The 13272-nt window shown below is 50.2% G+C and overlaps 1 protein-coding gene across 2 annotated transcripts; it reads right to left on the reverse strand.

Annotated features, from left to right (window-relative positions):
• Window positions 1-6031: 6031 nt before the first annotated feature.
• On the reverse strand, window positions 6032-10469 carry NPBWR1 (neuropeptides B and W receptor 1). Of its 2 annotated transcripts, none has more exons than XM_059672806.1 (2): window positions 9006-10469; window positions 6032-6399 (listed from the first exon to the last, which is right to left on the reverse strand). In XM_059672806.1, exon 1 carries the CDS (start codon window positions 10102-10104, stop codon window positions 9115-9117), a length of 990 nt encoding a protein of 329 aa, XP_059528789.1. In that variant the 5' UTR covers window positions 10105-10469; the 3' UTR covers window positions 6032-6399; window positions 9006-9114. The 2 variants fall into 2 exon arrangements, with proteins under 2 accessions (XP_059528789.1, XP_059528790.1); XM_059672807.1 differs by having other exon boundaries at window positions 8554-10469.
• Between the last annotated feature and the right edge of the window lie 2803 nt (window positions 10470-13272).

A 13272-nucleotide genomic window follows, 5' to 3' on the forward strand; every position in this document is an offset into this window, starting at 1 on the left:
CCCACAGGTCCTTAGACTACCACCGTCAAACACATGCCCGAGAATGTTCACTGCAGCATGTATTCCTAACTGGGGAGAATGAGATGTTCTAGAGAAAGACCTGGAGCAGCTTGGGCTGAGGTAACAAAGGACTGCACCGAGGACTTCAATAACAGAAATGCATTCTCTCACCACTCTGGAGGCTGGATGTCCAAGGTCCAGGTGTTGGAAGGGTTGGGTTCTTCCAAGGCCTCTCTCCTTGGCTTGCAGATGGCCATCGTCTTCCCCTGTTCCTCTGTGTGTCTGTGTCCCATCTCTGCTGTGGCTACAGAGAACGAGGGGTGAGGGTGGCATGAGGGAGACTTTATTTACTTGGGTATGTCTGTATGTGTGGCAGATTGGATTATTCTCAGTTCTTCACTCTCTGCCTTGCCCTGGCTTTGCAGCCTCTCCCAGTGTGGGCCAAGTATATTTCCCTGCCCGATGGATGTTGAGGTTGGCCAGGTGACTTGGTCTGGCCAGTGGAATTGAGGTGGAGGTAACAGAGTAGAAGCCTTAAATGTGCTTTCTTGGCATAGCTTGGTCTCTTGGGCTGTTGTGACCTTCAGTGAGAATAGACCCTGGGAAATGGCTGGTCGCAGGGAAATGTGAAGCCATGATGAGCAGAGCTGAACCCAACCTCAGCCTAGCGCTAGCTCAGTGACTCACGTACCCCTGAGCAAGAAAAATGCATGCTTACCTTGAAAACATGCTGAGTGACGTGAGCCAGACACAAAAGGACAACTATTGCGTGCTTCCATTTCTGTGAGCTATCTAGATAAGCAATTTCATACCCAGTCTGTTAGAGGCCGCCAGAGGCTTGGGGATTATTCCATGGTACAGAGTCTCTGCTTGGGGGATGAAAAGGTTTGGAAATAGTTACAGTAGTTGCACAACATCACAGATGTACTTAATACCACTCAATAGGGCACTTAAAATGGTAAATTTTATTATATATATTATATCACAATTAAAAAATAATAATGCCATAATATACTAAAACCATTGACTTTATAATTCACTTATTTTTTAACCAAAATTATCATTTTAATTAGTTTTAATAGTCTCTCACCCAAATTCTAGCTAAGAAAAAAAATTATTTTTTAAATATATACAGATTTTTTTAATTGTTGACAGTATTACAGATGTCTCCCATTTTCCCTTTACCTGCCTCCACATAGCCCCCACTGCCCCCACCCCAGGTTTTCACCCCCTATTGTCTGTGTCCATGGGCTACGCATAGAAGTATATAAGCTCTTTGGTTTCTCTCTCCTGATCCCTCCACCCCCACAGCAAGTTGTGTCAGTCTGTTCCATGCCTCTGTGCTTCTTCCAAAACTAAGTGAGATAATGTGATATTTGATAACAATTCCAGAAACATTCAATTGAAAGTGAAGCAAGTGCATTCCTGCTTTAAACTGGTAGTATTTAAAAAAAATCACAAGAAATCTCATTATTTAACATACTTTGTACATTTAAATACATTTCATTTTAAATAGCTGGTTGGGCTCAGTCAATAGAGCATTGGCCTGCGGACTGAAGGTCCTGGGTTCGATTCCGGTCAAGGGCACATGCCAAGTTGTGGCTTGATCCCCGGGGGGGGGGGGGAGGAGCATGCAGGAGGCAGCCAATCAATGGTTCTCTCTCATCAATGTTTCTCTCTTTCCCTCTCCCTCTCCCTTTCTCTCTGAAATCAATAAAAATATATAAAATAAATAAATATGTTTAAAGGTGTACTATAAATTTTAACTATAATAACAAATGGTAATAATAAAGCTTAGATCCAATTTCTTTCAGAAGTATGTAAGAAATTCCCTTTAAAATAGTGTCCCTGGGATTCTCCAGTAAAGAGAACAAATAAAAATGTAGCAATAAGAATGTCAGTTATGCCCAGTTGGTGTTGCTCAGTGATTGAGTGTTTACTAGGAACCAGGAGGTCACAGTTTGATTCCTGGTCTGGGCATGTGCCAGGTTATGGGCTTGATCCCCAGTAGGGAATGTGCAGGAGGCAGCTAATCAATGATTCTCTCTCATCATTGATGTTTCTAACTTTCCCTTTCCCTTCCTCTCTCTGAAATCAATAAAAATTATATATATATATTAATATTAGAGGCCCGTTGCATGAAGAGATTCATGCAATAGGCCTTCCTTTCCCTGGCTGCCAGCACCAGTTTTCCTCCGGCACCCGGGACCCAGGCCTTCGCTCTGACCACAGCAGAGAAGCCAAGCCTCTTCAGTCTTCAGTCGTCTTTAGTCTTCAGTTGTCTTCAGTCTTCGCTGGGGCTGGAGCCTTCAGTCTTCCCTCCGTGCCTGCATATGCATATTAACCGCCATCTTTGTTGGGTTAATTTGCATACTCACCCTGATTGGCTGGTGGGCATAGTGGAGTGACACCAATTTGCATGTTTCTCTTTTATTAGTGACACCAATTTTATGTTTCTCTTTAATATATGTTAAAGAATACCAGTTGTGTGAAAGGCAGGAGTTACAGGTTTAAAAACAACATCCTATAGGACAGTGGTTCTCAACCTTGGCTGCACATTAGAATCACCTGGGAATCTTTTTAAAATCCTAATTTCTGGGCCTCATCCTCCGGAAATTCTGTTTTCTTTGTTACTAATGTTGTGGCCTCACCCCATAACAAAGAAACAGAATTTCCAGAGGATGAGGCCCAGAAATCAGGATTTTAAAAAGATTCCCAGGTGATTCTAATGTGCAGCCAAGGTTGAGAACCACTGGTGTAGGAGAATATGGATAATACATTTGGTACTTTTACAGGTGTAAATGTATCTTTTCTAATGTGATTGCTTCATTCATATCACCTAAACTCAATAGTCTCTTATAATTCACTGCTGTTTAAAGCAAAATAACTTGTCAAATGGATGAGCCACTTACAACATCTATTTGTTGTTACTATTTAGTATCCACAAATGCTAAGTCCCTGTTTTGGGGAACACTGACCATCTCTCCTACATTGCTGACCATGTGTAATTTAATGGTGAACTTCTGCCCACTCTCCGTGGTGTGCAGTGGCCTGGTGAGTGCAGTCATCGAGCCACCCTCAGGCACCACTTCCGGCCGTGCAGTCTTCTTCAGATGATCCAGGTTTCACGGAAAGATGCACAGCTGCCTCCCTGGGCACGTGTGTGTGCAGGACTCACCTGAGGCCTTTGTGGAGTGCAATCTACTCTCACTGCCAGTAGGTATTTGAAGAAATCCTTTAATCCAGTTCTGGCTTGTGGGGAACATGCAGTTCACCCATTTTAAGAGCTTCTCAGAGATGTCATTTTAACTTTTCTTCCCTTTTTAAATTTTAGTTGCTATATCTTCATGTAACTTTATGATTTGTGGTATAAATAAATAGATGTACCTTGCCCTAAATTCAAGGACAATGTTCCCCAAGACAAAACTCCGTTCTGTGGAAACAGAGAGACCCTTAGCTCTGTTCTACATAAACGGTACTCCCTGGCGCACAACCCCATGTGCATAGAACATGCAGATTATAACGAATGTGGTACTTTTGTAGTCCAGCTCTGAGTGCAGCCGGCCCTGGCCAAGGAATTTTTATTCTTAGAAGATCTTTAACAATGCCATCCACTTTCTCTGAGTTAGGGCTGGTGTTTTATTATCAAATCTTTTCCTCCCTTTGTACCACGTGATGTACTATTAAGTATATATTGCCTGATCCATTAAATATTTCAAAGACATCAATGTTTTCTATGATCTAGTAATATCAAATTATACCTGGCAACCAATTTCCTCTCCCCTGGAATAGGTTGAAGCAATTTCTAGAAGAGGAAACAGGTGGCTCTGGTTGGTCCTGATTGGTCTTTGTGGGTCTGGTCAAGTCGGTCCACTTCCTTGTGTCTCACTTCTCTGTATATACAGTGGAGACCAAAGTGCCAGACCCAAATCCGCTCAATCTAAGACAATTATGTGAAGCATTCTCTGATCTCTTCCTTAATGTAGATAAGCATAGCTGATTGCCATGTGTGGTAGGATACTGTTTGCTGTTTTTTCCCCCTGCGTGTTGCTGAGGAAAGGAGAGTTTCCAGTAATTGGGAGGGTTTTTCTGGTTATGTTATTGGTGAAAGGGGGGTATCCCTCACCTCACTGGGTGCTGGGGGTCAGAGCCGGACGATATCGAGGGAAGGTGAGTGATTTTTCTTTGCATGGAGTTACATCTCTGGGTTTTCAAAGTCCCATTTCCCTTAATCCGGTCCTGGGAGACGTGTAGCTGGGGAGTGAGTAGAGCTAGCAGCAAAGCCAGCTTCTGAAGTTTCCATTCCATGGGGGAGTTGAGTCGGGTACAGCATCAGACTAGCTGTAGTCCATTAGTCCATTAATGTGGGAGCGTGAGAGCTCGGCAAGCCAGGACTCAAGAGAGCAAACTCCTTCGTTTGGGAGCTTAAGTATCTCAAATCTGCCCATGTTCGCAGTGGCCACATCTACCCTGGCCAATGACTGTCCCCAGGGGTGACTGATAGGCCAGTACCTTCCCCATGTCACCCAGACTCTACTGGGCATGGGTCTGTTCTTCCCCCGTCCAGTCCCTTTCCCCAGCAGCGGACAGACTGGTGACTATAATATTTGTTCTTCCCCTGGCTCCTTTCCAGTTATTCCTCACTAGGTTAAATTGCTGTGGTGTCAGAGCCTCTGCCTTGCATGCATCTGAGCCATGTCTGTGCTCACTGTGAGCTAAAACAGTTATGGGTGTGCTAATAAGCAATCACTCACCACACAAGCTGCTCAAATATTCAAGAAATGGGGTTTGTGATTATATGATAACAACATAACATCCTTTTACTGCCCTAGCATATGTTCTAGAATTTTTGTGCTAGTCAGCAGTTATATATCATTTTCACAATCAACCAAAATCAAGAGGGAGTATTTAATTCATAATCTTGTCCTGTCAAATCACTCCTATTTATTTACTGCTTATCCATTGAATAACTTTTTAAAAAAAATATATCTTATTGATTTTTTACAGAGAGGAAGGGAGAGGGATAGAGAGTTAGAAACATTGATGAGAGAGAAACATCAATCAGCTGCCTCCTGCACACCCCCTACTGGGGATGTGCTCTCAACCAAGGTACATGCCCTTGGCCAGAATCGAACTCAGGACCCTTGAGTCTGCAGGCCGGCGCTCTATCGACTGAGCCAAACCAATAGGGCCATTGAGTAACTTGTTCATGAAGACAGTATTTTATTTTATTTTTGTGTTGTTAATCCTCACCTGAGGATATTTTTCCATTGATTTTTAGAGAGAGTAGCAGGGGGGGGAGAGACACAGAGAGAGAGACAAACATCAATGTGAGAGAGACACATCGATTGGTTGCCTCCTGCATGTACCCCAACCAGGGCTGGGGATTGAGCCTGCAACCAAGGTATGTGCCCTTGACTGGAATTGAGCCTGGAATCCTTCAGTCTGAAGGCCAACCCTCTATCCACTGAGCCAAACCAGCTAGGGCAGTGGTTCTTAACCTGTGGGTCGCGACCCCTTTGGTGGCCGAACGACCCTTTCACAGGGGTCGCCTAAGACCATCCTGTATATCAGATATTTACATTACAATTCATAACAGTAGCAACATTACAGTTAGGAAGTAGCAACGAAAATAATTTTATGGTTGGGTCACAACATGAGGAACTGTATTTAAAGGGCCAGAAGGTTGAGAACCACTGAGCTAGGGCATGAAGGCAGTATTTTAAAAATTAAGAATGCATATACACTAAAGTGATTGAATATGGATTCTGATGTTCTCAGACAATAGAATATTCACGTATGACACAGAATGCATCAGCTTTTATTTCAAACTGCGCTTCTCTCAGGGTGGACTAACAGAGTCTGCATTGCTCAAGGGAAAGCCTAAACACGTGCCTTACATAACTTGACCAACTTAACTAAAGACCAAACAGACATTTTTAAATACCAGAAGTGGTATAACCAAATAACAGTTTACATGAAGATTTGCAAGAATTCAACACCGAGTTAAAACCTCTGTAATACAATGAGGTAAATAAACTCTACTTTTAATGTGGCTACTTGCATCTTTATTCTACTGAAGACACAGCATAAAAGGGAAGTTTGAGACATACATTCTGGACTTCTACATGTTAATCTGTAGGCTACAACCTAGAAATAACAATACAACAGTTTAGCCACTGATTTAGAAAGCCAGGGTGAAACTGAACTACTGAGTCCTGTTTAATCAATCACGGGCTGTAATAGGATGCAACACAACCCAGTGACGTGGATGACAGAACGGTGCCAGTTTGTCTATTTGTCCAGCAGTCCTATCCAGAGGTCCAAGGCAGCTCCAGATCGGCCTGTGCGGGGCCGACACGGTGGACAGATGGATCGTGCGTCTCTCCCCATCTGTGCCTAGTGGATGTCAGAGTACAGTTACTGAGTTTATGAAGGCAGATGAGTTTCAAATCCAGATGCTTGCACCTGGGTCTGTTTGTGACCACTTTACTCTATGTTCATCCCCTTAGATGGTCTAGCAACTATTCTAAGCTTAAAACTTCATTTTTTAAGAATTACTGAGAGCCCTGGCTGGTTTGGCTCAGTAGATAGAGCATAGGCCTGTGGACTAAAAGGTCACAGGTTTGATTCCCGCCAAGGGCACATGCCCAGGTTGTGGGCTCGATCCCCAGTAGGGGGCGTGAAGGAGGCAGCCGATCAATGATTCTCTCTCATCATTGATGTTTCTATCTCTCTCTCCCTCTCCCTTCCTCTCTGAAATCAATAAAAATATATTTTAAAAAATTACTGAGAATTCATAAAAGAATTTTTGAGTCATAAAGAAAATCAATAAAATGTTTCCAAGAAACCTGAGAAATACTACGATGATTTCCAAGAGGCCCTCTGAGGCCCACTGCCAGAGGACTGTTCAAATCCACAGTGTCCATCAGTTGACATATACTGGAGATGAAAAACTGCATTTTGAACAATGTATTATTATTGGTCACCAAGGTAGGTTTCTAAATTTACATTTTCTAAACTTATAGCTATGTATTATCCCATTTTCCTAATAACTTTGTGAACTAAAGAAGCAATTCTCATTCACCGAAATCAGAGAGGGAGTTTGCATAGCCCCACCCAAGACAGAGTTTTCCCCTTCCACATATTTTTAAAAATGTATTTTGAACCAAAGTAATTGAGAAATTGATTAATGCCCATTAAATTAAGTAAACAAAACCTGATGGTGACACTAATACTTTTTCTCACACTTAACACCAAGCCGTAGGAAACAAATATTTGTAGAAATTTTCATTCCTGTTTTGAATTCATCCCAAATAAAAAAACATATCTTTTTAAAAAAGTAGTCAGTGACCATGGTCTGGTGAAGGCTCTGCCCTCATGTCTGAGATGCACACTGCAGATGTTTGGGCAAAGTGTCCATCCTCTCTCTTACTCCACTTTCATCTCCCTTCCGTGGACATGAAATAAAGGTTGCTGGCCCGACTCCCTTGTGATTCCAGAACCAGGTATTGACCAGGTTCACCTAACTACCAGGTGCTGTCTGGGACTAAGGAATAAAGCACATGGAATCCATAGCTCCCAGTGGAAAGAAACCCATTAGAGAGAAATATAAGGGCAGATTCATTTCAGCTTCCTGGCGGTCCCTAAGCGAAAGAGATGAAGAATACGAGGAAAAGAGAACGAAAGAATAATTTTGCATTTCTTTTTACCTCATTTGCTCCTCACAGACATTTATGAGGTTGGGACATTATCTATAATAAAAGGGTAATATGCTAATTAGACTGGACATCCTTCCTGACCAAGCTGGGGCAGAGGGAAGCCAGACCCGGTAGGGGTGCCTCCGGGCAGCTGGAGGGGGAAGCAGCCCATCCGGGGTGCTGAGGGAAGCCAGCCCACCAGCCGATCTGGGTGCCTGCAGGCAGCGGGGGAAGGAAGGCCTACTCCTGCACCTATTTTCGTGCATCGGGCCTCTAGTATATTTATAAAGTTCTCAATCCTGAAAAGCAATACACAAGAAATTGCAATGAACTGGTCCGAGTTTTAGGAGAGGTCCCCGGGGAGAAAGCAGCGTGAGGGTAATGAAGTCCTCTGCAGAAAGAAGCGATAGTTACTGAACAGACGGTGTAAGTAGCAGGGTAGCAGGCTCGCGATCCATTTTAGGACGCCGCGCGCTGGGCAGCTGGTTCCGCCAGGGGGCGCCACAGCCTCGCGCCTGGGCAACTCGGGCTCCCGGCCTGTCCTGAGCCGAGCCCGCGGAGTCCCCCGGAGCCCAAGAGTCCTGGAGCATTTTCAGGTGAGAGTAGGGGTGGGGTGGGGGTGGGGGACTGGTAAAGAAAGAAGGGGCTGGATCAGGAAGGGGGATTATTACTAGTCTTAGCCCTGTTGTAGAGTCACAGCCAAGCTCCAGCCTCCTTTCCCATACGCCTCCTCTTTCTCTCTCTTCTCTCTTCTGTTTCCCTCTCTCCCTCTCTCTCCTCTCTCTGTCCCTCTCTCTGTCCCCGAGGCTACTCCGAAAAGGACAGAGGGGCCTCGTCCACCATCACCGCGCACCTGGGAGAGGTGGGCGCGGAGCGCACGCGCCCGGACCCATTTCTCCGGCTGTTAGAACTTTGTGGAGGATCAGGGGGGATGGGCAGGCTGTTGCCGCTTGAGCCAAAGCACAGCCAGTCGCTGCTGGAAACCAAAGCGGCCAAGTGCAGGGGCAAGTGCGCCGCCCACGAGCCGCCGCGTCCGCGGACCTCGCCCGGACCTCGCCCGAGGTAGCGCCGCGGGCTCCACCTAGAGCCGGGGTTGCGCACGACGCGGGGGCCCGGAAAGCGCGTTGCGGAACGAGAAGGAAGTTCCCAGCACTTCTTCCTTCCCCTCGCTCCCCTCCCCGAACTAGTTCAGGGGGGTGCCCTTCCGCATTAGGAAGCCGGCGTGTGCGTTCTCAGCCGCCGCCGTCCTGACACTGGGTGTGCTTGCTCCAGCATCACCCAGGGGACCAGGCAAGTTCAACTTACGGGCACGCCTAGGTCCGGGCCCGAGCATCGGCATCTCGCAGGTGTGAAGAGGCGGGGGCTGGGGGATGGCAGGTCAGGGCTGGCGGTGCCGAGGGGGCGCGCCGGGGAGTCAGGCGGCGGGGCGGCAGGCCAGCAGCTGGCGGAGGCGCCTGCGGAAGCCGGCGTCCAGGAAGGCGTAGAGGAAGGGGTTGAGGCAGCTGTTGGCGTAGCTCAGGCTGGTGATGCCGTAGGAGACCGCGACGACGAGCGGCGTCTGCGGGAGGTCGGTGGTGAGCGCCACCACGGTGCTCAGGTGGTAGGGCGTCCAGCAGAGGAGGCACGCGGCCAGGATCGCCGCCACCAAGACAGTGACCCGCTTCTTGGCGCGGCCCAGGGCCTTGGCCTGCCCGTCGAGGCGCATGGCTCGCAGCCGGCACAGCAGGGCGAGGTAGAGGGCGCAGATGGTGGTCACCGGGAGGGCAAAGCCCAGCACGAGCGTGTAGAGGCGGCTCGCCCGCCACCAGAAGGCCTCGGGCTGCGGGAAGACCAGCGCGCACTGGCGCCGGCCCTGCTCCTCGTCCAGCCGGGCGAAGAGCGCGAAGGGCAGCACCACCAGCGTCGCCAGCGCCCACACCGCCAGGCTCACCGCGCGCGCCGCGCCGTACGTGCGCCCCGCCACCCGGCGCGACCCCGCCGTGGCCAGCACCACCCGGTAGCGGTCGGCGCTCATGACGGCGAGGAAGTAGAGGCTGGAGAAGGTGTTGTACTGGTCGATGGCCACGACGAGCTTGCACATGAGCTCCCCGAAGGGCCACCGCCGCAGCAGCAGGTCGGCGATGTTGACGGGCAGGACGAGCGTGAAGAGCTCGTCGGCGACGGCCAGGTTGAGGATGAACAGGTTGGTGACATTCTTGCGGGGCGTCCGCAGCAGCACGTACAGCACCGCCGAGTTGCCCGCCAGCCCCACGGCGCAGATCAGCGCGTAGACCACGGGCACGGCCACGGCCACGGCCAGCGGCGGCGGCGGCGGCGGCGGGCTCGACGCGTTGGGGCAGCCCAGCGCGAAGCCGGGGGGCGACGCGTTGGGGGGCCCCGGCTCCCAGGACGACGCGTTGTGCATCTCGGCGAGGGTAGGGGTGCGGCCGATGCGATGCGTTTGCTCTACCGCCGCCCCGCGGGGCTCCAAGCCCTGCTCTGGCCCTTCCGGGGAGGCACCTTCTTAGCCCAGGGTCGCCGCGGACTCCAGGGGCTGCAAAGCCAAAGGAAAGCACAGGTGCGGCTCCGGGGCGTGCGGCTTTAGGTTAGAAGTGCGGGGCCGGGGGCCGGGGGTCGGGGGTCGGCTCCCCAAACCTGCTCCACGTGATCGCTCTCTGCCACCTGTTGCAATCATAGTCTAATCAGCTGAATACAGGAGACGAAGTGATAGAGAGAGCGAAAACAATCTTTTCATAGGAAAAATAGAGACCCATCTCCCCTGTTTTAGGACACCCTGACAGACCCGGGTGAACTCTGCAATGGCCAGCTTCGGTCCCCCGGTTTCTGGGCGCCTGGGAAACAGCAAGCTCAGCCACAGTCTCAGCCTCCTCACCTGCCTGGGCGAGGGTCCGCCGTTGTCTGGAGAGGCCGGGAGGGGAGGCCGCGGAGGCTGCGGGCCAGCCGCTGAGTGTCAGCCTCCTGGCGCTGCTGGAAGGAGGCAGCTCTGTCCGGCGTTGCGCCTGGAAGCTGAGAATTGGCGCAGCCTCAATGCGCTCTGCTGACCCGACCGCCACCCAGCACCCCTCCCACCTCCATCACCCCCACCTCCTCCATCACCCCCACCTCCTCCATCACCTCCACCACCTCCATCACCCCCACCACCTCCATCACCCCCACCTCCTCCATCACCCCCACCTCTTCCATCACCCCCATATCACCCCCACCACCTCCATCACCCCCACCACCTCCATCACCCCACCTCCTCCATCACCCCCACCACCTCCATCACCCCATATCACCCCCACCACCTCCATCACCCCCACTACCTCCATCACTCCCCCACCTCCTCCATCACCCCCACCTCCTCCATCACCCCCATATCACCCCCACCACCTCCATCACCCCCACCTCCTCCATCACCCCCACCTCCTCCATCACCCCCACCTCCTCCATCACCCCCATATCACCCCCACCTCCTCCATCACCCCCCCACCTCCTCCATCACCCCCACCTCCTCCATCACCCCCACCTCCTCCATCACTCCCCCACCTCCTCCATCACTCCCCCACCTCCTCCATCACCCCCACCTCCTCCATCACCCCACTACCTCCATCACCCCCCACCACCTCCATCACTCCCCCACCTCCTCCATCACCCCCACCTCCTCCATCACCCCCACCTCCTCCATCACCCCCACCTCCTCCATCACTCCCCACCTCCTCCATCACCCCCCACCTCCATCACCCCCATATCACCCCCACCACCTCCATCACCCCCACCTCCTCCATCACCCCCACCACCTCTATCACCCCCACCACCTCCATCACCCCCACCACCTCTATCACCCCCACCACCTCCATCACCCCCACCACCTCCATCACCCCCACCTCCTCCATCACCCCCACCACCTCTATCACCCCCACCTCCTCCATCACCCCCACCTCCCCTACCACCCCAACCCCAAGAGAAACAGCCGTGGAATAGAGAACATTACTCAAAAATCACAGCATCCTTTTCTTTCTTCCAGTAGTGTAATCTCATCCCATTTGAATTGGTAAAAAGCTCTCCTGTTAAGATTTTAAGAAAGTCATAGTTGGAGTGTTTTGTGAAAGGAGAACAATGCAATTGATGCTTCCATTCTATTTTTTTAAACGTCATACCGCAATTGTAAAATGCAAATTACCTGTTTTTCTAATACTCTGGTCTTCTCAAAATTACAAGGTTGTTAGTGTCAAAGAATGGTCCACAATTTGAGATATTTTAGGCTTTCTAAAAATATACATAAGCAAGGACTTGATTGACAAAGGCAAACTGCTTCTGATAGCCTTGGAGGGTATGTTTCCTAAAACATTGCAAGTTCAAACACTGCCTGAACTTCCCCCTAAGTCAAAGAAACCAACCACCCTGCAGTCTCAGGGGTGTTGCTCAGTGACAGCGCAGGGGCCTGCCTGGGCTCCCACCTCTGACTCAGGAGCTTTGACTTCTTACTCTCTAAGGCGGAACTCGCCTGGGCACCTCCCCTTTGGGGACTGAGTGAAATAAACTAATTAGTTCTCTCCAATTCTCGTTTTCTTCCTCCACCTTCCCTTTGGGAGAGTCAGCAATGAAAACCACAGAATTCTACTCAGTTTCCTTTTATTTTCCTTTCACAAGCTCAGGCAAATGCTCCAATATAGTGCATTTTTAGTCATTTATGATGCATTTTCATTTATTTACTAGAGGCCTGGTGCATGAAAATTCATGCACTGGATGGGGGGGTCCCTCAGCCCGGCCTGCCCCTTCTCACAGTCCGAGTGCCCTCAGGGCGGGGAGCACACAGTCCGGGAGTACACAGTCTGGCGATCAGGGGAAGGCGATGCCCCATTACACCTCTGCTGCTGCCACTGCTGGCAGCGCAAGCCTCGTGAGGCCCTGGTTACCTGAGCCTCAGGCGGCTCTGGGTGGCTGGGGGGCTGAGGGGACTGTTGGACTCCAGAGGCAGGCGGGGAGCAGCCGAGCCCGCCTGGGGGTGGGCCTGGCCTTGCCATGTGCCTGCTGCCCCGACGGGGCTGAGGGGACTGGGCACCGCCATCTTGTGGCTGCGGGCACCACCATCTTTGAGGGCCTGGCAGTCAATTAGCATATTCCCTCCTTATTGGCTGTGGGCACCACCATCTTTGAGGGCCTGGCAGTCAATTAGCATATTCCCTCCTTATTGGATGTGGGTGCCACCATCTTTGAGAGCAGGGCAGTCAATTAGCATATTCCCTCCTTATTGGCTGTGGGTGCCGCCATCTTTGAGGGCAGGGCAGCCAATTAGCATATTCCCTCCTTACTGGCTGTGGGCACCACCATATTTGAGGGCGGGGCAGTCAATTAGCATATTCCCTCCTTATTGGCTGTGGGCACCACCATCTTTGAGGGTGGGGCAGTCAATTAGCATATTCCCTCCTTATTGGCTGTGGGAGCTGCCATCTTTGTGATGGTGTGAGGGTCAATTAGCATATTCCCTCTTTATTAGATAGGGTTTATTTATTTATTTTTAATTAGAAACATCAATGATGAGAGAGAATCATTGATTGGCTGCCTCCTGCACGCTCCCCACTGGGGATTG

Source organism: Myotis daubentonii, chromosome 17, assembly GCF_963259705.1.
Source record: "Myotis daubentonii chromosome 17, mMyoDau2.1, whole genome shotgun sequence".
NCBI classification, from domain to species: domain Eukaryota; kingdom Metazoa; phylum Chordata; class Mammalia; order Chiroptera; family Vespertilionidae; genus Myotis; species Myotis daubentonii.

What these genes read in the sequence shown, in the direction of transcription:
- NPBWR1 (XM_059672806.1), bottom strand. Translation starts at nt 10,104, where the DNA reads ATGCACAACGCGTCGTCCTGGGAGCCGGGGCCCCCCAACGCGTCGCCC.